Source organism: Malus sylvestris, chromosome 6, assembly GCF_916048215.2.
Source record: "Malus sylvestris chromosome 6, drMalSylv7.2, whole genome shotgun sequence".
In the NCBI taxonomy this organism is placed as follows: domain Eukaryota; kingdom Viridiplantae; phylum Streptophyta; class Magnoliopsida; order Rosales; family Rosaceae; genus Malus; species Malus sylvestris.
Window position 1 is genome coordinate 6407841 of NC_062265.1, and position 24056 is coordinate 6431896.

General features: G+C 35.5%; 3 protein-coding genes, 1 long non-coding RNA gene and 1 pseudogene across 4 annotated transcripts; 2 read left to right on the plus strand and 3 right to left on the minus strand.

Annotated features, from left to right (window-relative positions):
• Nucleotides 1-2595: 2595 nt before the first annotated feature.
• On the minus strand, nt 2596-7114 carry LOC126625674 ((S)-ureidoglycine aminohydrolase-like). Its single transcript, XM_050294707.1, has 10 exons — nt 7048-7114; nt 6531-6660; nt 5984-6028; nt 5459-5534; nt 4803-4888; nt 4457-4538; nt 4165-4221; nt 4032-4070; nt 3401-3471; nt 2596-2888 (listed from the first exon to the last, which is right to left on the minus strand). Exons 1-10 carry the CDS (start codon nt 7073-7075, stop codon nt 2834-2836), a joined length of 669 nt encoding a protein of 222 aa, XP_050150664.1. The 5' UTR covers nt 7076-7114; the 3' UTR covers nt 2596-2833.
• An 873-nt stretch (nt 7115-7987) lies between these two features.
• LOC126625667 (uncharacterized) lies at nt 7988-9378 on the minus strand. Its single transcript, XM_050294695.1, has 4 exons — nt 9331-9378; nt 8968-9243; nt 8287-8469; nt 7988-8082 (listed from the first exon to the last, which is right to left on the minus strand). Exons 1-4 carry the CDS (start codon nt 9331-9333, stop codon nt 8023-8025), a joined length of 522 nt encoding a protein of 173 aa, XP_050150652.1. The 5' UTR covers nt 9334-9378; the 3' UTR covers nt 7988-8022.
• Nucleotides 9379-12350: 2972 nt separating this feature from the next.
• On the plus strand, nt 12351-16368 carry LOC126627475 (glutamate dehydrogenase 2-like; annotated as a pseudogene).
• A 4277-nt stretch (nt 16369-20645) lies between these two features.
• Nucleotides 20646-21861, plus strand: LOC126627037 (uncharacterized). The gene is made up of 4 exons (XM_050296459.1): nt 20646-20793; nt 21005-21060; nt 21154-21225; nt 21604-21861. The coding sequence occupies exons 2-4, from the start codon at nt 21013-21015 to the stop codon at nt 21832-21834; spliced, it is 351 nt and encodes a 116-aa protein (XP_050152416.1). The 5' UTR covers nt 20646-20793; nt 21005-21012; the 3' UTR covers nt 21835-21861.
• LOC126627039 (uncharacterized) lies at nt 21823-22769 on the minus strand. The gene is made up of 3 exons (XR_007624841.1): nt 22517-22769; nt 22003-22101; nt 21823-21871 (listed from the first exon to the last, which is right to left on the minus strand). It is a non-coding gene; the product is annotated as an uncharacterized LOC126627039 (long non-coding RNA).
• Between the last annotated feature and the right edge of the window lie 1287 nt (nt 22770-24056).

Genomic DNA, 24056 nt, shown 5'->3' on the forward strand with positions numbered 1-24056 from the left:
ATGGTTATTAAAGAAAAATCACGATTTAACGGTTATTTTAACTCCGATTTTGATAATTTTTTACAACTACACTCCTTGACCCTATATGAATACAATGAATGAATTCGATCTTCAATTTAAAATATTTACACTAGTGGATACCACAAAATGTTATGTTATACTTAATGAAAATATTAATAAACTCTTAAGTGTTAGTGAATATATTGTTTTGATGAGATACACATTTTTCGAAACTAGTTTCAACGATCCAACCGTCAAACTTGTTTGTATATGCTTCGAGATCGCATATTCCAAAAATTGCAAAAAAAAAACATTCAGAGATCAAGTAACGGGACAAAACTTTTCGACGGTTATAAACGAAAAATCACGATTTAACGGTTATTTTAACTCCGATTTTGATGATTTTTTACAGCTACACTGCTTGACCCTATATAAATACAATGAATGAACTCGATCTTCAATTTAAAATACTTACACTAATGGATACCACAAAATCTTATGTTATACTTGATGAAAGTATCAATAAACTCGTAAGTGTTAGTGAATCTATTGTTTTGATGGGATACGCATTCTACGAAACTAGTTTCAACGATCCAACCGTCAAACATGTTTGTATATACTTCGAGATTGCATATGCCAAAAATTGAAAAAAACAAACATTTAGATATCAAGTAATGAGATAAAACTTTTCGACAGTTATAAACGAAAAATCACGATTTAACGGTTATTTTAACTCCGATTTTGATGATTTTTTACAGCTACACTCCTTGACCCTATATGAATACAATGAATGAATTCGATCTTCAATTTAAAATATTTACACAAGTGGATACCACAAAATATTATGTTATACTTAATGAAAGTAAGAATAAACTCTTAAGTGTCAGTGAATCTATTGTTTTGATGGGATACGCATTCTACGAAACTAGTTTCAACGATCCAACCGTCAAACTTGTTTGTATATGCTTCGAGATCGCATACGCCAAAAATTGCAAAAAACAAACATTTAAAGATTAAGTAACGGGACAAAACTTTTTTACGGTTATAAACGAAAAATCACAATTTAACGGTTATTTTAACTCCGATTTTGATGATTTTTTTACAACTACACTCCTTGATCCTATATGAATACAATGAATGAATTTGATCTTCAATTTAAAATATTTACACTAGTGGATACCACAAAATATTATGTTATACTTAATGAAAGTAAGAATAAACTCTTAAGTGTCAGTGAATCTATTATTTTGATGGGATACGCATTCTACGAAACTAGTTTCAACGATCCAACCGTAAAACTTGTTTGTATATGCTTCGAGATCGCATACGCCAAAAATTGCAAAAAACAAAGATTTAAAGATTAAGTAACGGGACAAAACTTTTCGACGGTTATAAACAAAAAATCACAATTTAAAGGTTATTTTAACCCCGATTTTGATGATTTTTTTACAACTACACTCCTTGATCCTATATGAATACAATGAATGAATTCGATCTTCAATTTAAAATATTTACACTAGATACCACAAAATCTTATGTTATACTTAATGAAAGTACGAATAAACACACTAGGGGGTCACTTTCATTAAGCTTTGAGTTCCATTGGTAGGGTTTAAACTTTTGAGAAAGTCTTCACAACCTTGAAAACAAAAACGCTTTCATTTTGCATATCCTTGCACATTTAATATTTGTAATAGATTAGTAGTGTATGGATGTATTTTTTATGAGGCTCTTATTTTCGAGTGTAGATGTAGTACTTAAACGACAAATGTGTTTTAATGTTTTGAAGTAATATTTATGTGACAATGTGTGGTATATGCAAATTTAAGAAAAAAAATATTTTTCTTAACGGGTCATAACGGGTCGGGTCACTTTACCCGGGTAAAGTGACCCGACCTGTTAAGGACCCGTTAAGATAACAGGTGTGACACGACACGACCCGTTAAGATAACAGGTGTTACACGAAAACGACACGACCCGTTTGACAAGCCTAGTTGAATCTGATGCAAATCCAATAAACCCGACCTGTTTACAGGTCTGCTCCTGGGAAGTCATCGTGTTGCATACCCCTCCTTCTGCAAACCATCTTAAAACAGAACCAAACAGTATTGGTCGAGTTCAAGCGTGGTTTGCACTTTTATAAAACACTTCAATCCCAATGGAACCATTCCGTTCTTACATAGACGTTTCTTTCATGAAAGGAGTATATGATAATCCTCTATTTCTCTCACGACATGACTAGAGTCTAGACTGTCTAGTATCCGAAAGCTTCTTTCGTGAATGAGAGAATCTATTATCTATGTAACATGGAATCGTGAAAAGAGTATACGACTGCCCACCCGAAAGTTTCTGGTTTTGTCATAACTTATGCATATAAAATTACTGTTATCCATGTGTAAGGTTCAAGGGCTTCTAGTTTAGTTGAGTAAGAGCATTCACCGTCTCCACTCACTAGGAGTTTGAAAGCTTCAGTCAACAAAGTCCTAGGTGCACTAGAATGGATAGCACAAGTCGGAGAGGAAGCTTCTAGGCCAACCTCTTCCCCAGTATCTGTATGACTTCAAGGGTTCGTCACCAGGAATGGTAGAGGGTTCCTTTTTAACAGTGTCATCGACATCTTAACGATACAAGTGAAACTAGAGTGGATTCCTATTTACATCTTTGTACAGCAAATATCGCGTCCGGCATTTACCTAACGCCGCATACCTGTAGAAGTTGCAAATTTGCAAGAGAAATGTATTTGATTTGGCAATACTAAAATGTGGAGATAGGAAAACACAATCCTTGTAATATCAAATGGAGAGTTAGAATTATGCATTCCTTTCATCACTTATCATTGAGGCACAAATGGTGCCATCCAAATGACATCACCTGCTTGAACAGGGTACCTATTTCCAGAATAATCAACAAAAGATTCAATGAAAAACAATGTGGGGCTCAGAACAGTAGGTAGAACGCTATCATTTAATTTCTAGACTCACTAGCAGAGAAAGACATGATATCTCCGAATTGTGATTGGTAATGGGTAAAAACTTAAATGCCGTCATCTTGTTTTGAAGGACTGATTTCATGCATAAGAAGTAGAACCTACGAATGATATTATGGGCAACTATTCTGCCTGCAGAGTTGAAGGGTATTATTGTGAGGGATGTGTCATCTTAACAGTGTAATCTTTTAGTTAATCTACACTACATACCAGCAAAAAGAGCAATTTCTGCAATGATTTATACTTAAGACTCCATGATTCCATTTGACATCGGCATGGTAAGAGACTCTAGTGCACAACTAGCATATGAATAACAATTAACAAATACTATACTATAACCATGTCCTATATAACTCACAAGCAAGCAATCGATGTCAAATCTTATGCAGTCTCAACAGTGAATGGAACTCGTACCAGCTATCACCCAAACGGTAAATATCCTGCCCCTCCAGAAGCAACAAACCATGCTGATTGTCATGGACCTCCTGCAAAATAAATAAACCACAGACACGTAGCATAATAGACAACCAATGTTTGAGAGGAAAGACTTTTCAAGCACAACAAATTCGACGAGTACATAACAAAGCTTTCCAAAGCCTATGTAGTGATCCACAAATCAATTGAATGACTGTTCAAAAACAACAAAAGCTTCCTCACTAAGTGGGCAATTGGAGTCTCTCGATCAGTTGAGACAAGCAACAAGAATGGAATTATGCTTATTAGCTAAACACTCCAATACTAATGGGCGATGGATACATCATCACAAAAGAATCTCTGGACATTGAGAATAGCCTCATTAGTCGATAGCAGCTAATTAAGAGGATAGCCTTAACAGATAATTGTACCAGAAAGGGAACAATGAATATGGCCTTAAGCTTCAATAACTTTTAAGTTTCTTTCATGGAGTGACCAAACCAAAGTCACAAGGGTCTCCACACCTCAACTAAAACTAATTCCAATCAACTTAAAACCCACATTAAAGTTTCAGAATGCAAACCATGGAACTCAAAAAGATAGGCTCAACCAGCAAGGAAGAGACTAATACCTTCACATTAAGATACTCCCCAGGCTGAAAGTCCATAATCTGCAGGCAGTGTCAAAAAAATGGTGAATACTATCAGAGACAGCCGCGAGCATGAATACAAAGATTGGACACAGATAAATAAACGATTACTTACATGGATATTGAAGTCATAGGATATAGATGCTGGAATAAGCTTCCTTAGTTGGAAGACCTGATAATGAATAAAGAAAAAGTAAAAAAAGGGACTAGAAAATCTTCAATCCATCATCGAGACCAAACCAAACTAAAAGTTAAACAGTAAGGAAGAACAAAGAAAGATACATCTGGGGGAGAGATGTTCCTCATCAAAATGGTTCAAGAATTGACTCTTAGACAACCACGACAACTTTCCTAGGTGGTTATGGTATACCAAATATAAATAAACCTTGTACGAAGTCACTACTTACCTCACCTGGAGTTTCCAGGAGTGGCTGCTCATCTGTTGAACCAAAAATCAGCTCAGTAGATTGATTTTCCAGAGAAACATGCCTATATAGAAGCATCAGAGAGCACTTTAGCCACTTGAAGAGGACTAAAATCTCTCACTCCTAAGGAAAAATATCATTGGTTTCACTTTCACCAGTGTTTCATTATCAAGAAACTGTCTTGAACAAAGTCTTTAACTACATCTGAAATAGTGCGGACGGTAATTTTGAGTGCACTGTGATGCTAAGCGTGCCATGATGACAACAAAAGATCTAAAAGAATGAGAGACAGGAAATTCAGGGAATCATAATATATTAAGGAGACAACCTTCTCTTGAATACCACAAGAGCGGCAGATGCATCACACCTGAGGGACTGATCAACATTAGAAGGTAGATAAGCATATGAGTCCACCTGTGTTTCATATATGAACCAAATCAGACTTCCTTTCAACTTAAGTTCACAAGAACACCACCACATAACAGATAATTAGAGAAGTAAATACTTGGAACATCATAACTAAAAGCACTGGAAGCATGTATAGAAAGAAATAAAAAAGCACTGGAAGCAAAGCAGCAATTCTATCAGGTAGTCCAGAGTCCTTGCTCGATGCAGTACATGCATACTCGTATCGTTCACCTTATCTATAAAAATAAGTATATTAAACATTTCTCCCTAGTTTCTATTGTAATTATAATTGGTCTTGTATAAACTGATATGCTCTCTTTCACACAATTCAATTATATATCAGACTTCTAGCAGTTTACAGTGGCCTTAAAAATCCCAACACCAAAAACCAATTACCCAAGTTTACATATCATGAAGGTCATAGATCAAAACAAAATTACTCCTAAAAACTAGGGAACTTAAAATAATGTATGCATAGAAAATACACAAATAGTACAAATGTGCTAAATTAATAATGAGTAATTTGAATTTATTATCCATCAAAACCAGCAGTCTCACACTGAAGAGCCTTCTTACCGTTAATTTGTGGGAACCTATTACAAAGTGTGAACCCATCACCGGCGTTATCAAATAGGTTCCCAATGTCATGGTCCTGTTAGAGAAAATCTACATTACAGCACCAGAGAAGAGGAACCTTTCTAACAATATATCATAATGCAGAGTCAAAAGTACCACTCAGGTAAAGGATACGTGACTTTCTGGTGTTATTAAAGCATGGTCTCATTTGTAAACACTGCGTGTGAATCCTGGCAAGTCTTAGAAGAAAGAGCCCAAATAAACCTCAGCTAATCGTTAAACTTCCATTAGCGGCATTTTGGATGTTAAATAATCAATAAACAAAATAGAAAACAGAATGAATCTTAACGTCTTATGTAGCTCCAACTGAATCACAAACACAAGAACGATAAAATTTACAACAACTTCAGCTCTGTTTGATTGCTAATTATCATTTTCCTACCCTGTATCCAACAGACTATAAGAAACCACATGCCACTTCGATAGTCGCAAAGCATCCACTGAACTGCATGATCTATTCCTTACCTTGCAATTTCTTTGTAAAAAGCAATTAACCCTGCAAGAAACAGGCTAAAGGAGACAGACATAATCCAACTGCACAATACAATTGAAAACGGAAATGAAATGGAAAACTTCAAAAAGAAACAAAGAACGATAAGAACTAGCCATCCAGCTATCCACATTTTACAAATTGGCTTTAATGCACAGTAGTAAATGCAAACTAATTGCTTGCATGAAGAGCAAAAGTTTCTTAAAGCTTGGGGGTAAGGCTAGCCGACATTCACCTCTCCCAGACCCTGCGTAAAGCGGGAGCCTTGTGCAGTGGGTACGACCTTTTTTTTGGTTATCAGAAGCATTGTATGTTTTTATTCGTCATTTTTTATACATTTCAGTTTGCTGTTCCATTTGCTTCCTACAGAAGCTGTTTCTGGATTTGTGTATCCTAAAATTCACTATCTGAACAATGCTCCATGCTTCGGATTATCTCCAAACTAATCACAACTAATAAAATCCACCATCACAATTACCCAAATACAATCCCAACTAAAATGCAGAATCTTTATATACCAACCTTGAAGATGGGAAGGAGAAAGTGTGGGATTGGTGACCTTCCAATACAAATGCTTCGAGTCCAAACCCGAGTCGACCATTGAAGTAGAAGAGCAAAAAACCCTGATCAGCCACTGCCATTTTGATCAAGCCTGAAAAAGAAAAGGTTCAAGATTGAGAAGCTCCATCACTAAAGAGTTTGAAAACTTAATTATTCGTTTAATGGGTTATAGGATATTGATCGAAGAAGGAAAATCTAAGTACGAAAATTAGTTGTACTACTAAGACACTGATCAATCCAACTCATTTCAGTTTTCCTTCTCATTTTCTCTACATTTTCCAGGTAACCAAACAGATGAAGCAGATAAAGAAACAGAAGTTGGGTTGGGGTTGGTACTTGGTGAAAAAGATGACCAAAGCGTGATTCATTGTGAGTCTGTTGTGACTGCGTGGAAGTGAAAGAGGTCTGGAGATATATGAGTTATGTTTATTACTCCGTGAGTGAGTGAGTATGTGAATTTGGGAGTTTTGGGCCGTACCAAAATTTGGACTTTGGGAAGAGAACATAGGATTTCCGGTGAACAATAAACTGCTGATTTCTTTGGAACATTGGTTTATTTTTTTAGTAAGCATTGTCGTTGATCAATCTTGAGATGTGGTCCAATGATCGAAACTTATGTTTATTTTTATTTTTTTAGAATTATCCACTTATCATTTATATATGTTTATATGATATATATAGAAGACTTGTGAAGAATATATGTTTATCGACAACATCTTGAGGGCTATAAGGTCCAAGTATCAACAATATCAATAATAACAACGACGTAATCTCATTTTAAGAGAATGTAGTAAGTTAGCAATTTTTTAAATCTCTGTATTTATTCCCAATTAGGTTTTGCATGTCCATGTTTTGTATTCTTATAGCTTTCTTAAAACGACAGTGCGTTACTTTGTGAATCCAGTCTTTAATTTTCAATTTAGCAATGGTGATTGGATTTGGGAAAGTGCAGCTGACATTGTAGCTTTACTCATTTTTCATCCAACCCATGGAATAGGTACTGGTCCTTGGGTGGATGAAAGGGAAGGTATACCGGTCGATGTCATCCAAATTCTGGATGCCTGCATTGAGATCTCTAAATGTTCATGTCAGCTGTGCCATTGCTTTGTGGGAGTATACTCGACAGCAGAGATCATCCCAATAGGCAGTAGCTTTTAATTTTTAAGCACCACACTTGCTGTGTTGGCTTGGCTATACACGAGAAACGTTCTCAACCCAAGACATGAGCAGCGGCTTTTGAACAGCCAATTTTGCAGCATGGAATTCAGAGGTTGTTTTATCATTAGCTGAAATATGCTATATACGTAATTCTCAAACATCATTTTCACATGATTATGATAGTGCCTGCTTCCCAATTATTCTTTTTTTTTTCTTTTCTATTTAGCTTTCTCTTTCTTCAGCAATAAATATCACAAATTGGTATCTGTAAAAAATGACATGGGTTGCTAGAGTTTCACTTTCGTCTTGTTGGTGCTGAGAAAACTTTGGAAAAAAGGCTCCGCTGCTTTTGCACCTGCAAGGATTGCAGTTTTTTACTTTTTACTTTAAACCAACAATAACAATAAATTTTTATCCCACTAAACGAGATTTGTTATATATATCTTAGAACGTTATTGCGTTCGATTTTATGCTTTATCCCACTTTTTACTTTAAACCAATTAACAAAAGAAGAGAAATAAATGAATTAATTAAGACAGCAAAGTAAAATTTCAGTTACCTTTAGGCTTTTCACGGCAGCTTTTATTTTACTGGTGGTGGTTTTACTGTTACCCCAAGGCATCTTTCTTGTCTTCCTCCCTTTCCTAGCTTGGAAAATTCCAAAAACGTTCGGTAATTTCCAGTTGCCAAAGCAGGTTGGAGCTTTTGAACTATTCTTCGGCTTTCTGCGCACACCCACTACCTAACAACTACAACCTTATTAGCCAATCTAATATTACATTTTTAATTGCTTACCATGGCCTCTTCCAATTGACAAGTGACACCAAGTTTCTACAAATGGATTTTTATTTTCTAAAACTCATGGAGGAGGAAAAGGAGAGAGAGTGGCAGAAAGAAATATGGAAATAATTTCCACAATTCGTTTTCTATGTTTGTACACTTTCAATAATTTTCATCACTCGATTCTTCTTTGATTTATTCAATTTAAAGGTTAAAAATAGGGGTGTAGGGGAAAGAAAATGGGAGCGTGAACCAAGCAAGAATATATGATAAGCGTTGATGTTTGACTCGTCGGACGATGAAGAGTGTCCGGCAATACAACGGCTCAAAGTCCAAGGGTGATATTATGATATTAATTTGTTGTCCTAATGCTAAATTCCTTCCTAAAACTTTGTATTAGTTAACACAGTTGACAGTTGTATTAACACACTAGCACTCATACACAAGGAATTTAAGGTACCTGGTGGGTATGAGGCTGTTGACTGCTGGTTATGTTTGGCATTGACGAGGGTGTGGATGGCGGTGCTGATCGAGCAGATTGACGAAGGTATTGGGAGTACTGAAGAAGCTCTGCTCTCCTGCTAATTATGTACCCTTTTCCACCGACACCCTGCCTGTAATGAATTATCTCTCGTTTGACGGCGTGATGAATATGATGGTGGTTGTTGTGGTGCTGCCTCTTCGGCTTCTCTACGTACACGCTCACCAGCACCTCTTTCTCTTTGCACCATGTTCCCTGAAAAAAATCAACTGATCAGTAAACTAGACTACCATACCATACCAAGCACATACTAATCTGTACCAAGCATATATTGTTTGTTACCATTTTGGCTGGCGTTTGTGTGAGAGAGAGAGAGTGTGTGTGTGTGTGTGTCTGTGTCTGTGTGAGGGAGAGAGGTTCATTGTTTGGTGGTAAGAGGGATTTATAAACGTTGTGTAAGTTGGAGATGTTGGCAAAGAAGATGTGAGGCCAAACAGTGAAGGCCAAAAGTGAATTCTCACATCACTTCTTTGGTTGGAACGAAGTCTGTTAATTGTATATGTTAGAACCCGGTCTTAGATGCATTTTATAGAAATTAATTAATCCAAACGTCGACAATATCAGTGAAACTTAATGTTGTCTTGTCTTGTGTGATGGCATCTTTTACATTCCTTTATTGCCGTCCAAATTTACCCGAATTTTTTTATATTATCTACCTAAACTCACATTACACAGAGTTAAAAGCACGATAAATGTAAGGATCAGTCGCACACGAAGAATGTAAGGGCACAGAACTGACTAAGGGAAAGACCAAAACCTTGCAAAAGCAAGGGAAAAACAACCCTAGCACAAAAATGCTCTTCAAATTAGATGTGCGGATTTTTAAAGAGAGAAATAGGAGATCTTAACAGGATGTTTATATCAAGTTTTTTATACTTTAAATTGAGGAAGGACTATTCGAATCACCGGATCGAAATTCTCTCCTACGCATGCATGTTGTGCTTAGAGGCTGTGTATGACCCCGAAGACGACATGGACGACTCTCTGGCCTTCCTAAATATGTAAATCTCTATAGGAGGGGGATAGACAATTACACATCACTAGGAAAATCACTTTGTAAATTAACAACCCTTGACCCCTTGCCTCTAAAGACATTTTCACGATGAGTAATGCTACTTACCATCTAGTTATACTATAATTTGTACTATTAATAGAGATAGGGTCCGCCAACCCGTGTGAATCTCATCTCTATTAAGAGATAATACAAATGATGATACATCTAGATGGTAAGAGTAATATTTTTGTTTCATGACACACTCTTATGCAAACCTTTCGTCATGTCAAGCTAAGATTGGCAAATGAGAATTAATGACTTATTAATGTAAGTAGACAAGTATCTTTTCTTTTAAGTTAAGTAGAGCATCAAGCAAAATGTCTTGAAATGAGCATTTATATTGATTTTGGAAAGCTTTCTAATGGTGGAATTAAATTATCCATCTTCTCCAAAAGATGAAATAAAAATGTATATTTACACTTTTTTTTACATCTTTAGGAGGCGGGCTCCGTTAGTTAAAAATAAAAAAATAAAAAAAATTAATAAAATGGGTTAAAAACTTTGAGTTTTAACGATAAGAACAAAATAAAGGGTAAAGTGAATAGTATCAGGATTTATTTTTTAGTATAAAAATGTGGTTTTTCGTTAAAGTGAATAATACAGGAAATTTTTTGTTAAAGTTCCCAAAAATAAATGAGATTCTAAATTTTCATCTCTCTAGCTCATATTTATATATTCCGGAGATGTAAATATGAGTTTTACATATTAAATTTGTAACTCTTCATTTGAGATGCTCAATAAGCCTATAGTTTGTCTCCTATCTACCTCAATTAAAAAAAACCACCTCATCTTTTCTTGATCTTGAGTAATTAAAGTTAAAGGTTACTCACTGCCCATTGTTGACTCCCATTTATTTCTCTACTGATCTAGTTCATTTTTAATTAAGCTCCATAATTATTGAGTTCCACTTTTTCAGGTTTCATTTTTATCTTGGTCATTTAATATATAATTATAATTTTCTCCCTTTCTCTCACTCAATAGTAGCACATAAGAAGTACTATGTATTACAAGTATTTTAATTGTTACATTTTATTTAAAAATATTAAAAATATCGAGTCCTTCGGAGCACTCTAGAAAATCTCCCAAGACATATCCTCGCTACAATCCTAGTCAAGTTGGAACAAACCTTGCTATCACTGACACGATCCTATCTCATGCACTTTAGTGTCAAGGTCTTATAAGCCAAAAATAAAAAGAAATTTAGGGCCGGTTTGGTATCCTATTTGAAATTTTTTATCATTTCTCAAAACATTTCTTAAGTGACACACCCCGATCCTAGAATCAAGGTGTGATGGCCGTCACGTCTTGATTCTAGTATCGGGGTGTGTCATTAAGAACATTTCTTGAAAATAAGTTTCTTTAAGACTCAAAAACTTGATTGGTTTGCTATTTAAATTTTTTAAATCTTACGACTTAAACAAGACAAAGAGATCTAAAAAGAGGTGATCACAAGAAAGGGAGAAAAAGGAGAGAGAATGAAAGAAAGTAAGAGATGATTGAAGGAAAGGGAAAGAAGAGAGATGATCGGACAAGATAGAGAGGAAGTGAATGAAAATAATGGATTGGAGGATAGACGAAAAATGTGAAGAAAAAAAAAAAACAGGAAAGAGAAAGAAGAAAAGAGAGAGAGAGAGAGATTTGGAGTAAAAGGGGAGGAGGGAGGGGAAAAATGAGTGAGTTTAAGTTTAAAACTCTAAAAACTCAATTTTTATATTTTTAGAGAATAGACTATATTTTTGAATTAGTCTTAAGTTCAGTTTTTGCAAATAGTCCTACCAAACAAGTTTTTAAGGCTTAAAATTTGAAAATTATTTTTGAGTTTAAAAGGTTGGATTCAAGTAGAGTACCAAATATGGCTTTATTATTTATATAATAATTTCCATAAGTTGACAGACTTTTCAGCTACATTTCTTTTCCAATAGATTTTTATTAGGAAAACTAATGAAAATGGCTTGAAAACTTTGAGTTTTAATGATAAGGACAAAATAAAAGGTAAAGTAAATAGTACCAGGATTGACTTTTTAATGTAAAAATGTGGTTTTTCGTTAAAGTGAACAGTACCGGGTGCTTTTCGTTAAAATTCCAATTTTTATTTGGGATATGTACAACAGTACAAGTCGCATTTGCTTGACTGAAATTGACCGACCCAACTGATCATCTTTGTCCTGTTGTCCTCGCCCCTTCCTGGCTTGTTTCAAGGTTCTGGGGTTTTGCTGTTTCATTGATTTCAACAGAGGCAGAGGCAGCCATGAATGCTCTTGCAGCCACCAACCGTAACTTTCGACATGCAGCTCGCATTCTTGGGCTGGATTACAAGCTTGAGAAAAGCCCTTTGGTCCCCTTCAAAGAAATCAAACTAAAGAACTTCCATTTGCTTGCTTGCTTGCTTTGCTCATTCCATAAATTCTTCTGCTTTTGATTTTTTTTGGATTTTATGGTGTTTGATTTTGAAGGTTGAGTGTACTATTCCAAAAGATAACGACACTCTTGTTTCCTATGTGGGATTCAGAATCCAGCATGACAATGCTCGTGGCCCGATGAAAGGTGGAATCCGTTACCATCCTGAGCAAGGGCGGAGCCAAGTACAAGGCTCCCCTAAGCTATAGCATAGGGAGAGTTTGGTTCTTCAAGCTTAAAAATATTAATTTTTGGGTTAGTTTATGTTTTTAATTGTCATATTCTACTTAATAAATGAATTTTTTTATTAGTAAGGCTGTTTTTAAGAATAATAAGAGCTAATAGATGTTAAATAAACTCATCGCTTTAACCAAAATTATATTTAATAGTAATAAAATTAAAACTTCCATACCACAAATGGTTTCTTATTTTATTCACTTGAAAGTCTTGAAGGCTAGAAACCTAGAAAACATAGCATAAAATTCTTGCTTTAAATACTACATTCAAGTTTTTACTATTATAAAACTTTATGTAGGCAACATAAGATTAAAAATTTGATTTCGTAGTAATAATTTTAGCTTAGCCCACCCACCGAATAATTTCTGGCTACGCCATTGATCTTGAGGTTTATATTTCCTTCTTCTTTTTTATGTCAATATATATTGATATTTTCCATGTGTATCCCTCCAAGTTTGTTGAGGGGTTTTAGGTTCTGTCTTAATCGAAAGGTTTAGAGTTTTCGCTGTTGAACTTCAGTTTAGAATACTTGTTGTTTGCACCTAAAATGTGCCCATTCCGGCTAAATATGACATTTGGAGGATGATTGTGCAAAAAGACTAACTTGAAAAGATATTTGACTGCAAGTGGAGTAGTTTGATATTATAATATTAATTTTCCTTTTTGCTTGGATGGTGGTGGTTTGTCAAGAGCTTTGTTTAATTAAAAGAATCGCATGCTTTCTCATTGCGAATGGATTGGAAGGCAACATACGGACATGGAAGTACTTGCTTCTTTTAATTATTAGTTTATTGCAAGTGGTGGAGACATGTGGTGGAAGCACAAGTTGCTATTTTTAATATCATTTCACATGTAAGCTAGCAGTAAGTTTCTTTCGGGCAAGTTCATTGTTCTCAGCAAAGGATTCTCTCAGATCTCGATATAAAGAAGCAAAGGCAAAAGGATTATGGATACTCAAACATCCAATCAAATCAGCTTACTCAAATCAGCTCATCAATCTCCTTGTAGACATTTAGCTTTAGCCAAATATCATTTACTTTCCTTGTTTATTAGCTCTGCTGCTCACTAGTAGTATCAATCTCATTTGTAGTTTTATTTACAACCCTCAAAGTCATTCCCCAAATCACTAGAAATTGCCACAAGACTAGAGCAACTTGCCCGATCCCTCGGGAACAAGCTCAAACCTTGTATTTAGCATTCCTCTGTACTTAGAATGCTTTGTACTTTAAATAAAGACATTTATGTAGAACTCATTTCCAGTCATTTAGTTTACAAGTAATCTACACTACCAGTCATTTACTTTCCTCTGTTAGTTGCACTTCCAGCAACCCTGCTATTTACATGTTGTTACATTTCTCCATATAAGTAAAGTCCTTATTTTTAAGGAAAAGAAAGAATCTTGATTTGAGCCACTCCCACTCAATGACACAATTTCTTGGTTAGAAGTCGAACTCAGGCGCAACCTCAATCATTTGGATCCCGTCTACTAGCAGTCATTTACTTTCCTCTGTTAGTTGCACTTCCAGCAACCCTGTCATTTACATGTTGTTACATTTCTCCATATAAGTAAAGTCCTTATCTTTAAGGCAAAGAAAGAACCTTGATTTGAGCCACTCCCACTCAATGACACAATTTCTTGGTTAGAAGTTGAACTCAGGCGCAACCTCAATCATTTGGATCCCGTCTACTAGCAGCATCTAGTAGTGGCACGCTTGCACCCGCCAGTTCCCTATTCGAGTAAATTCCCAGCATGTCCGCGATGCCCATGGCGAATGTAGGGGGTAAACACTTGTATTGTATATGTGTATTCAAACTGTTTGAGTTTATGTCTGCGAGACTTAATCTGTTGATATTATGATTCCAATTTATGGTCTTTATTGCATATCGCATTTATTCATCTCGTTTTTTTTAATCTTTTGGTTATATTTATAATTAGCTTAACCTTGATGGCTACATGCTCTCAATCATTGGGGAAAATTTAATTTGGATTCTCAGTTCCACTGTCAATGTTTGCCTCACATTTCGTCTGCCAAACCCGTGTTTCTGTTAATTTTTTTTTATGAGTGTATCCGTGTGCTTCAAGATGTTTGATATAATAAGGAGGGGTTTCTTAGAAATGAGGTTGCATTCTCTCTTCATTAACTAGAAAACCTGTGAAGGGGACATGGGCAATATTACTTCTGTGTTTGATTGGGTTTTGCCAAAATTGATGTTTTTCTATAGAGCGAAAAGTATTTTCTCCAAATTCCGGAAAATGCCTTTAAGCTGCTTGATGAATGACAATTGATGATTGATTGGTTATAAACGCCTTATGTAACCGCATTGATTGGATGTATAATGTAAGCCCAAACATCAATGATTATTTGCGGATGATTGTGAGATCATTGCAGACGTCTTTGGTTGTCGTCTTATTATATGAGATAAGTTTCTCCTGTTCTGTATTTTCCTTTTCAACAAACTTATTGTTGTATCGTGTACCTGTAGATTATCTGTTTCCCTTTTGAGTTGGGCCACACCATAAATATATAGAACCCTTTAGGACTATGCAACACTTGGAAGGGGAAACCTGAGTGAGATAGCGAGTGCTGGATATATTACCTAGCATGTGCCCATGGTGAATTCCAATTGTTATAGCAGCTCATTTTGTTTGTAGTACTAGTAACTGGTATGTTCAATTATTGTCAGCGAATTCACAGAGTAATTAGATGCAAAAAGACGTCCTTAACAAGTGCTACTTTTATCAGCGTTATTAAAATTCTACTTGGGCACCAAACAAAGAAGGTGAGGCTGTTAGCAGTAACTGCAATAAGAACTTGAAATATAAAATTAAGGTTAATAGTTTTCTATACATGGCTTCAAACCCACACATATAGGTCACTGTAACAGTTTTATTTTCAGAAAAATATTCAACTGGCAATAACACATGTTGCGTAATTATTTATCATTGATGCTTCTGTGAAGTTAATTCTGTGTATACAGATTCTCATAATTTCTGCATTTAAGCTTTCTTAATATCTACTGAAATATCAAATATTCAATGGTGCAAGGTTGATCCAGATGAAGCGAATGCTTTAGCTCAGCTGATGACATGGGAAACAGCCGTAGTGAACATTCCTTATGGTGGAGCTAAGGGTGGGATTGGCTGCAACCCAAGGGACCTGAGTATCAGTGAGTGAGAACGTTTAACACGTGTTTTCACTCAGAGGATCCATGATCTCATTGGAATTATGGGAAATAATTCCCAGGTATCCTGTTTCCAGTCAAACTAAATTGAGAGTACGGTCTTTGTTGGTCGAAAATGATAAATACAATGTTATCGTTGGTATAAAGTTTATAAACTAAACTTGCTTAACTCTTCAAATTGTGCAGACAATGGCTTGGATTCTTGATGAGTACTCAAAGTTTCATGGGCATTCACCTGCAGTTGTGACGGTAAAACCTATTGTAAGTACCGCACACCCACAGACGGTTTATGATTATGTCCACTAAATGGAATCAAATGAAGTCCATTTCTGGTATGAAGTTTGTTATACAGGTATGTCCTAAATCATAATAAAAATTTATTTTTCCAAGGCCATATGTGTTGGAGTAAATATGTTTTTATTTAAATGTTTAAATGTTTAAATATATATATATATATATATATATATATATATATATTTATGTTTTGCATAATTACTAATATTATTTACTTAACAGTCAATTTATTTTGGCCTTATCAATTAGATAAGGAGTTATCTCCTCTTAAATATGAAACGTGTGATTCCTTTTCTATATAGAGAAGAAGAAGATTGCATAGCCCTAGGCAGAAACCAAAAGCTTGGTATGTTTACCAAATTTTAGGTGATCATTTAAATTGCGCTTTATGATCGTTAGGTGAGGCTATTTAGGGTGAATCATGGGAATTCGATGTTCAATTATAAACCCAAAATACATGCAATACTTTATCGAAAATCGTCAATATAAACTCTCCGGCAATATCCAGTCTCCCGGACCTTAAGGGATAAGTAGGGTGGTGAACCCTTAATCGGCCATAAGGTTTAGCAGCAATGTGTGTGGACAAACATGTGACCAATTTGTCGATTCATCAACCAAAACCATAAGTATTTATATGGTCCACATTTTGGTTGGATTAGTCCACATACATTCCCTCGAATCCATTGCGAAAAAATGGGTGATTTTGTATCTTTGCTAGGGATGATTTAGAAATCAAATTTCCCAAAATGAGTGGGTTTTGGCAAAGTGTGCTTGTAGGCACAAGATCCTTACTTCGGGTAAGGAGATGCATCGTAGCATCATTGTTCAACCTAAGTGTCCCAAAAGGTCGTGCCAAAACAAGTAAATTGCTCAATCACCAAGCTTCAAGCGGCCACATATGGTGTATTCCCAGTTAGGAGACAACCCATTGGCCCCAAATCAAAGCTTCAGGCTCATTTTTGGAAGTGGTGCAAAGATATTTCACTTTATTTTCTTCAGTGGTTTCATTTATGATCATTGTCATCTCGAATATCCTTAAAAACTCAACATCCGGGAGAATTTAAGGTCCCTTAAATGGTGATGCAGTACCATTCATACAACGAGGAGCGTGCCAATGCTCTTAATCAGGTTGGATAGACCTAATTAAGTTGTTAGAAATGTGATTTAGGTGTAAAGTTAGTGTGCATAGTACGCATTCATCCAGACAACTAACTTTCCTACATTCCTACCTAATCACGTGTTTCAATGAATCGGTCACATATAGTAAGAAACATGATTCAATTAACTCATATTCGATGAAAATATCAATAAGATTATTCATAAGTAAAACATACACCAAACGTGAATCCAAGAACATGGAAAAATGTTCACAAAGTAAATGGTTTACTAAGGGGGATTCGGCCAACAAGGTTGTCCATGTCAAAAGTCTACTATACCAACAGTGTTTGGTGGAGCAAAATTAGTCTCACATATTGATTACTAGAATGATACTCCTTAACAACATTGGTAGGGGCACGAACAGGTGCATAACCAATGATCTATTCCATCGAGACGGAAGTAGATTCTGCAGGGTTAAGGTTTGGGAATATTTTCCCTTATTCTTGAAGTTTTAGGTCTTAGTACCAAGGATCATGCTTCGGGCATGATGCCACACCTTGGCAGGCCATGATTATACCATATGTTGTAAAAACAAACTCGAAATTAGATTGTGAGAGAATATGTCATTCGGTGTACCCTGCCAAAGCAGTGCATCACCATTCGGTAGGCTTTAACCGAACTGGGTCCATACCTTTTTCTCACGTTTGTGGTAGTGATCAGATCCGAGAATTTGGTAAACTTTCGCTTTCTACACTGCTGCTTCAGGGGAAAGTTAGAAACATGGAAGGACGAGAAAAGTTTTCTCTAGTAAAAAATTCGATCGGATTTATAAACTTCAGAATTGTACTCATTCATGGACATAATCATGGTGTGCTTCAGGCAATGTCCTTCATGATTAAACGATCCGTAGAAGGAAGCCAAAAAGCCATGGAATCCTCGATCGGGAGGTATTTACATTTGTAATGCTTTGAGCATAAGTCTTCGAATGAAGATCATAGCGAAGGCTTATTCAGCTCTTCCATGCCATTGTTAGCTTCAATGGTTTCTTAGATTCTTGATAGTCAAGTGGAGATTCACGTCTTGCACCCCACATAAAGTGGTTTCTAATAGAAATGTCCAAGTCAGAAAAATCGAACTTGTGACGATTCGACAATCCACTAAATTGGATGGAACAAGATTGTGATTAGTGCTATGGGAATGAATCATCCATAAGCATCAAGGTTAGAATATTCGAGTTCTAAGACATGGTTTTCATAAAAAAAACGTGGGGTTTTCATGGGTGTATTGTTTTATGAAAACTTCGGGTTTCAAGGGCACTAAATTTGAAACTACAGATTCAATTTAGTTTATAAACGTTTAGTTCATAAAAGAGAGGTTACTGCAAGAACACAAAATGCAATATACAACTAAGTGTAGTGAATTTGAGTTTATTCAGGAACTCAAGTGTGAGTGCTTCGGGACTACGAAAGTATGTCAACGGTTCAAAGTATAAAAATAAATTATTGAATCGTTAATGTCCAAAAGTGATCTTCAGGTCAATAATTTTGGATTTATTATCAGATTAATGGATTGCAGGTCACTTTTAATTAATTCAATAAATCGGGCCATACATGGTCGATTGTATAAGTAAAATAATATTAACAAACGAGTTAAAATTATTTAGAATGCTAAAATAGTAGCATTGGGTCTAAAAATTACCCCAAAAATATAATTGGGCACTGGTTGGGTGCCTTGAGTAAAAGGCATGGCCCAAAAAGGGCCTCAAGTATGAACTTCAAGTCACGAGGTGAGGGAGAAACCCCAGCCATAGCTAGGTTTCAATTTTTGGACCAAGGGAGGGCACGAGACAAGGCCCAGCATGAGCTGGCCTTAGGTTGGGCGCGAAGAAGCCCAGCCACAATGGGCTGGCTGTCATGCAAAGCGAGCCGGGGTGCTACAAGGCCTAGCAAGCTTTGTGGCTTACTGGCGTGGACTGAAGGCCAGGGCTGCAGGCCTTTTGCTGCTGCACAAGCCCGAACAATCATAAGGTTACGGCATGTGGGTGAGTGGACTCAGCCAAACGGGGCTGGTTTTAGCGTTTTGGGCTCAAGGCTTCAGGCCCTGTCAAGGTGAAGTCCAGGCCATGGCCTGGTTGTTGAGTCCATAGTGATGGTGCGGTGGTTTGCCGCACCATATCCCATTCTCATTTCTTTCAAAAATCCCTTAGGGTTTAGGAAACCCTAAAATTGCTTCTAATTTAATTTTATACATTGACTCACATATTCCACATAACTTAATTGTGCGATGCATGAAACAAATATATATATTGACAAATATATGAACATATACAATATATATCGGAAGGAAAATATAAACATAGGGGGGGTTCATGCATCATGGGGAATGTTTTCATGTTTCATGGTTGTTTCAAATATCTTACTTTATTTTAAGCGTACCTGATTAGCAGAAAACAATAAAAGCCTTTGAATTTGTAGAATATCCTTCTCAGAAAGCCAGAATTGTATCTCCAATGCGTTGTATCATGTTCAACACAAAAAAAATAAAATCAATTGAATCAATAGCATGTCGATCAATTCAATAAAATAATAAATTAATTATAAAAAGAATGATTAAAACGTAATACTCCCCAGATTGAAGATCAAACTCTTTTTAGCGCAGTGTCAAGAGCGTGCTGATAACGTATTGTAGGCATAATTTACTGAACGATTATAGAGGCCTTAGCGAGAGGGGTGCAGCAATAAGTAGAGAGAATGAGAGAGATGTGTAATTGTGGGGTGTGTTCTATTCCACCTCATTGTGCCTTTATTTATAATAGTATGATGGGTAAAAACATTTCCCTTTAGGATTACAACATTTAATTGGTAATCAACTCCTCATAGGAATATAAGAGGTATTCCAAGATATAATAAGATTTTCACAATCACATTCCTAATATAATAGGATTGCAACATTGTAGTCTTTTTAGTTAAAATTTAAGGAAAACTAACCAAAAGGGCATGGAAACTTTAAGTTTTAACCAAAAACCATGTTGTAAGTTTATTTAATGGTTAGGACAAAACCCAACACTAAATCAATCCAAATAAAATGGCCCAAACAGTGAGTGTCTGATTTTGCCCCTGACGGCAAAACATTTTTCCGTTTAATCTATCTTCCTTTATGGGTCTCTTTGCTCTGCTATGGTCTGTCTCCCCCATTTCTTCCTGACACATCTGAGAGAGAAAGAGAAGTGAAGGAAGTGAAAAAAGAACACATCTGAATCCTTTTATTTCCAAGTTCAATCCCAATTCCTCCATTTTTCAATCGAATCGATCGAATCTCTCTCTTCCTCTCTCTCTCCCTCTCTCTCGATCTCTCCACCCAATAGGTATTTTTGTTTTCAATTCAATTTGAGTTCCACAATTTTTCAAATCAATCGAATCGATCGAATCGGATAAGCACGGGCGACCTTCTCAGCATCGATTCTCTGGAGGTCGAGTTCCCCTGTCAGTATAACACGTTACCTTTCTCTTTCAATCTGGTTTTTGTTTTCAAAAATTTGCATGTTGTTGTTTCATTCCTGTTTTCAATTTACGATTTTGAATCTTTGCAGTTGAATTTCTTTTGCATACATCATTAGTTCTCGAACGCTTGAGATTTCTATGAATCCAATGATCTATTGCAACACCAACTGCAATATTAATAAATTGCACACAGGATTTGCCATGAAGAAGAAACCGGAAGCTCCCTGTGCATGCTCCGGAACTGTTAAGGTACACCTCAAAACCGAGTTTTGTTTCTTCTTCTTGTTTTGGTTTTCTGAATAATCTTGAAAACGATTAATAAATTCTGTTTTTTGTTCTCAGTTTGCACACAGAGATTGCATACAGAGGTGGTGCAACGAGAAAGGCAATACAACCTGCGAAATATGTCTTGAGGTAATAATTAGCTGGTCAGATTTATCATTTTTGGCTTCTTTTCAAATTTCATTCTCTCTTATTTTTGTTTGGTGTTCCATATTAATATGTATTCTAATTCAATGAATTGTTTTTTGTTGTTTTGCTTCGTGTTTACGTATTTCAATCTTCAAAAATGGAATTGGGTCCGATGTCGTTGTTGTTTTCAAGTCGATGAAACGATGTATGAGAACATCGTTTTCTGTTTTGTCTGGATTCTTGGCGTCTGAAATTTGTCTTTTCTCATAACTTTGGTTTATGTTCCAAGTTATACTATTTGCTTCCTTCGTTCCGATGCTTGTACATATGCATCTTGGATTGGCACTTGGATGGATTTTGATTTGACAATGCATGTTGTAGTGGAAGAGAAGCACATGCTCAAAGAGGAAGGGGAATGAATCCCATGTCCACTGGATGGTAGTAGGTTGCTTTGCAGTTTCAAAGACTAACTATGTTCTTTTGTGCATCATGTGGAGTTTCATGTTCAAGTACACACTTGTGTATATCATTGAGCCATGTAGGCATTCATTAGGTTTAAGAGAGAAATCGATCTCTTGGAGGGCGAATTATGAAAACCATTTTATACATTAGGTTTATCAAACTTAACTATTTATTAAACTAAACCACACTTTTTTACCAAAGCAAACTGAACTATTTATTAAACTGAATTATTTATCAAACTGAACTATTTATCAAAGTGAATTAGAAAACCACACTTTTTTACCAAAGCAAACTGAACTATTTATCAAACTAAAGCACACTTTTTTACCAAAGCAAATTGAACTATTTATCAAAGTGAACTATTTATCAAACCAAACCACATTTTTTTACAAAAGCAAACTGAACTAGAAAACCACACTTTTTTACTAAAACAAACTGAACTATTTATCTAACTAAACCACATTTTTTTACCAAAGCAAACTGAACTATTTATCAAAGTGAACTAGAAAACCACACTTTTTTACCAAAGCAAACTGAACTATTTATCAAAGTGAACTATTTATCAAAGTAAACTAGAAAACCACACTTTTTTACCAAAGCAAACTGAACTATTTATCAAAGTGAACTAGAAAACCACTTTTTTTACCAAAGCAAACTGAACTATTTATCAAAGTTAAGTAGAAAACCACACTTTTTTACCAAAGCAAATTAAACTATTTATCAAACTGAACTAGAAAACCATAACTTTTTTCCAAAGCAAACTGAACTATTTATCAATGTGAACTAGAAAACCACACTTTTTTACCAAAACAAACTAAACTATTTATCAAACTAAACCACACTTTTTTACCAAAGCAAACTGAACTATTTATCAAACTGAACTAGAAAACCATACTTTTTTACCATAGCAAACCGAACTATTTATTAAACTAAACCATATTTTTTTACCAAAGCAAACTGAACTATTGATCATCTCCAGGACCATTGTTTTATCGATCAATAGTCAAGACCACACTGGCAAATCTTTAAACCCACCAACTAAAAACGAAATTGAAATAATTTTCAATGAAAGGGTTCCTACAGAAAACATTTATACAGGTTCTAAGCGGCAAACAAAATTAAGGTGGAGATTGGTAATTTGAACAACCTAATTCAAATAAGTAAAAAAAAAAAATATATATATATATATATATATAATAAAAGAAAGTGGGAATCGATGGATTTCTCAAGCCTATGAAAAAGACGTCCCTTCCGACTTCCAGGAGCAAGGGGGAGGGCAAGAAGAAAACAAGAAGAAAAAAAAGGAGAAACCAACGTCAAATTCAAAAAAAAAAGAAAAAAAAAGAGAGAAACTGGCTGACAAAATGGCATTCAAAATTCTAAACGGTTTACTAACGGAAGTGGTGTTCCGTCAGGGGCAAGGATTGGAAAAAAAAATTGTATTGCACGCTGGGCTTACTTCCAGCCCGTGTGCTCTTTAGTTAGGCTTCTGTTTCTTATAGTTTGTGTCCTTTTTCATTAAAATTTATGTCCTTTTTATTAAATAAAGTTATTATGTGGTTTTTGGTTAAATTAAAGTTAGTCCAAGCCCTTTTCATTAAAGCTCCCTAAAATTTAACTTAAAAATAGGAAGTATGATCAGAGATTCTTTGACCTAATATAGTTTAGGATAATACTCAAGTACCGACATATACTTTGTAATGCGGCTCAATGATACTTAAACACGTTTTATTCATTTAAATAACAGTAAACGTGTTATTTGTATTTCTTTCCCTTGTAAAAATAAGAAATAGATTTTTTTTTTCTTGAGCCACGTCATAAAATAAAATATGTCAAATACCTAATAGGATCTTCTCTGAATCTTTTTGTTGAGGATATTGAGAATTCGTAAATCGTATCTATCCATCGTATATCGTGCAATCAGTTTTTGTCAGATATTGTTTGTATTTAATTTTAAATAAAAATATTTAAAATAATTTCTGACCGCACGATGTACGATGAACGGATATAATTAACGAATCCTCGGAATCCTCACAAAAATGATCCGGCGAGGATCCGGATTCGTGTAATACTGCCCAGTCCATACTCGGACATTATCCTATAATAGAATTGTATAATCACTAGTCTAGTTGACATAAGACAGTTTTCTTCTATTTTGGAAATTGACAAGGACTGTTCCCTTATTAGGGCAATACATTCCTGTACCAATGCCTAATGGCATCTGCATAGAACTTGGGTTGGAGTCTAGTAGTAGGAATATGGTTGGTTGGTGGATGCTTCAAGGCAGGCAGAAAGGCATTTGTTCCTTCACTCAAAGGGTCTTCAATGGAGAATCGTAGTACAATCTTGTATTGGCTGTTTTCTCTTATATT

Bases quoted from the DNA above. Each gene is read 5' to 3' on its own strand.
- LOC126625674 (XM_050294707.1), bottom strand. From the start codon at position 7,075: ATGTTCTCTTCCCAAAGTCCAAATTTTG. The intron at 6,661-7,047 runs GTACGGCCCAAA...TTTCTTTTTCAG, and splicing joins TTCCCAAAGTCCAAATTTTG to GCTTGATCAAAATGGCAGTG. The intron at 6,029-6,530 runs GTTGGTATATAA...TGTCTCCTTTAG, and splicing joins TTCTCCTTCCCATCTTCAAG to CCTGTTTCTTGCAGGGTTAA.
- LOC126625667 (XM_050294695.1), bottom strand. The intron at 8,470-8,967 runs GTACCTTAAATT...TGTAGTTGTTAG, and splicing joins AACAGCCTCATACCCACCAG to GTAGTGGGTGTGCGCAGAAA. The intron at 8,083-8,286 runs GTAACTGAAATT...CAATCCTTGCAG, and splicing joins CTGCCGTGAAAAGCCTAAAG to GTGCAAAAGCAGCGGAGCCT.
- LOC126627037 (XM_050296459.1), top strand. From the start codon at position 21,013: ATGAAGAAGAAACCGGAAGCTCCCTGTGCATGCTCCGGAACTGTTAAG. The intron at 21,061-21,153 runs GTACACCTCAAA...TTTTGTTCTCAG, and splicing joins CATGCTCCGGAACTGTTAAG to TTTGCACACAGAGATTGCAT. The intron at 21,226-21,603 runs GTAATAATTAGC...TGCATGTTGTAG, and splicing joins CCTGCGAAATATGTCTTGAG to TGGAAGAGAAGCACATGCTC.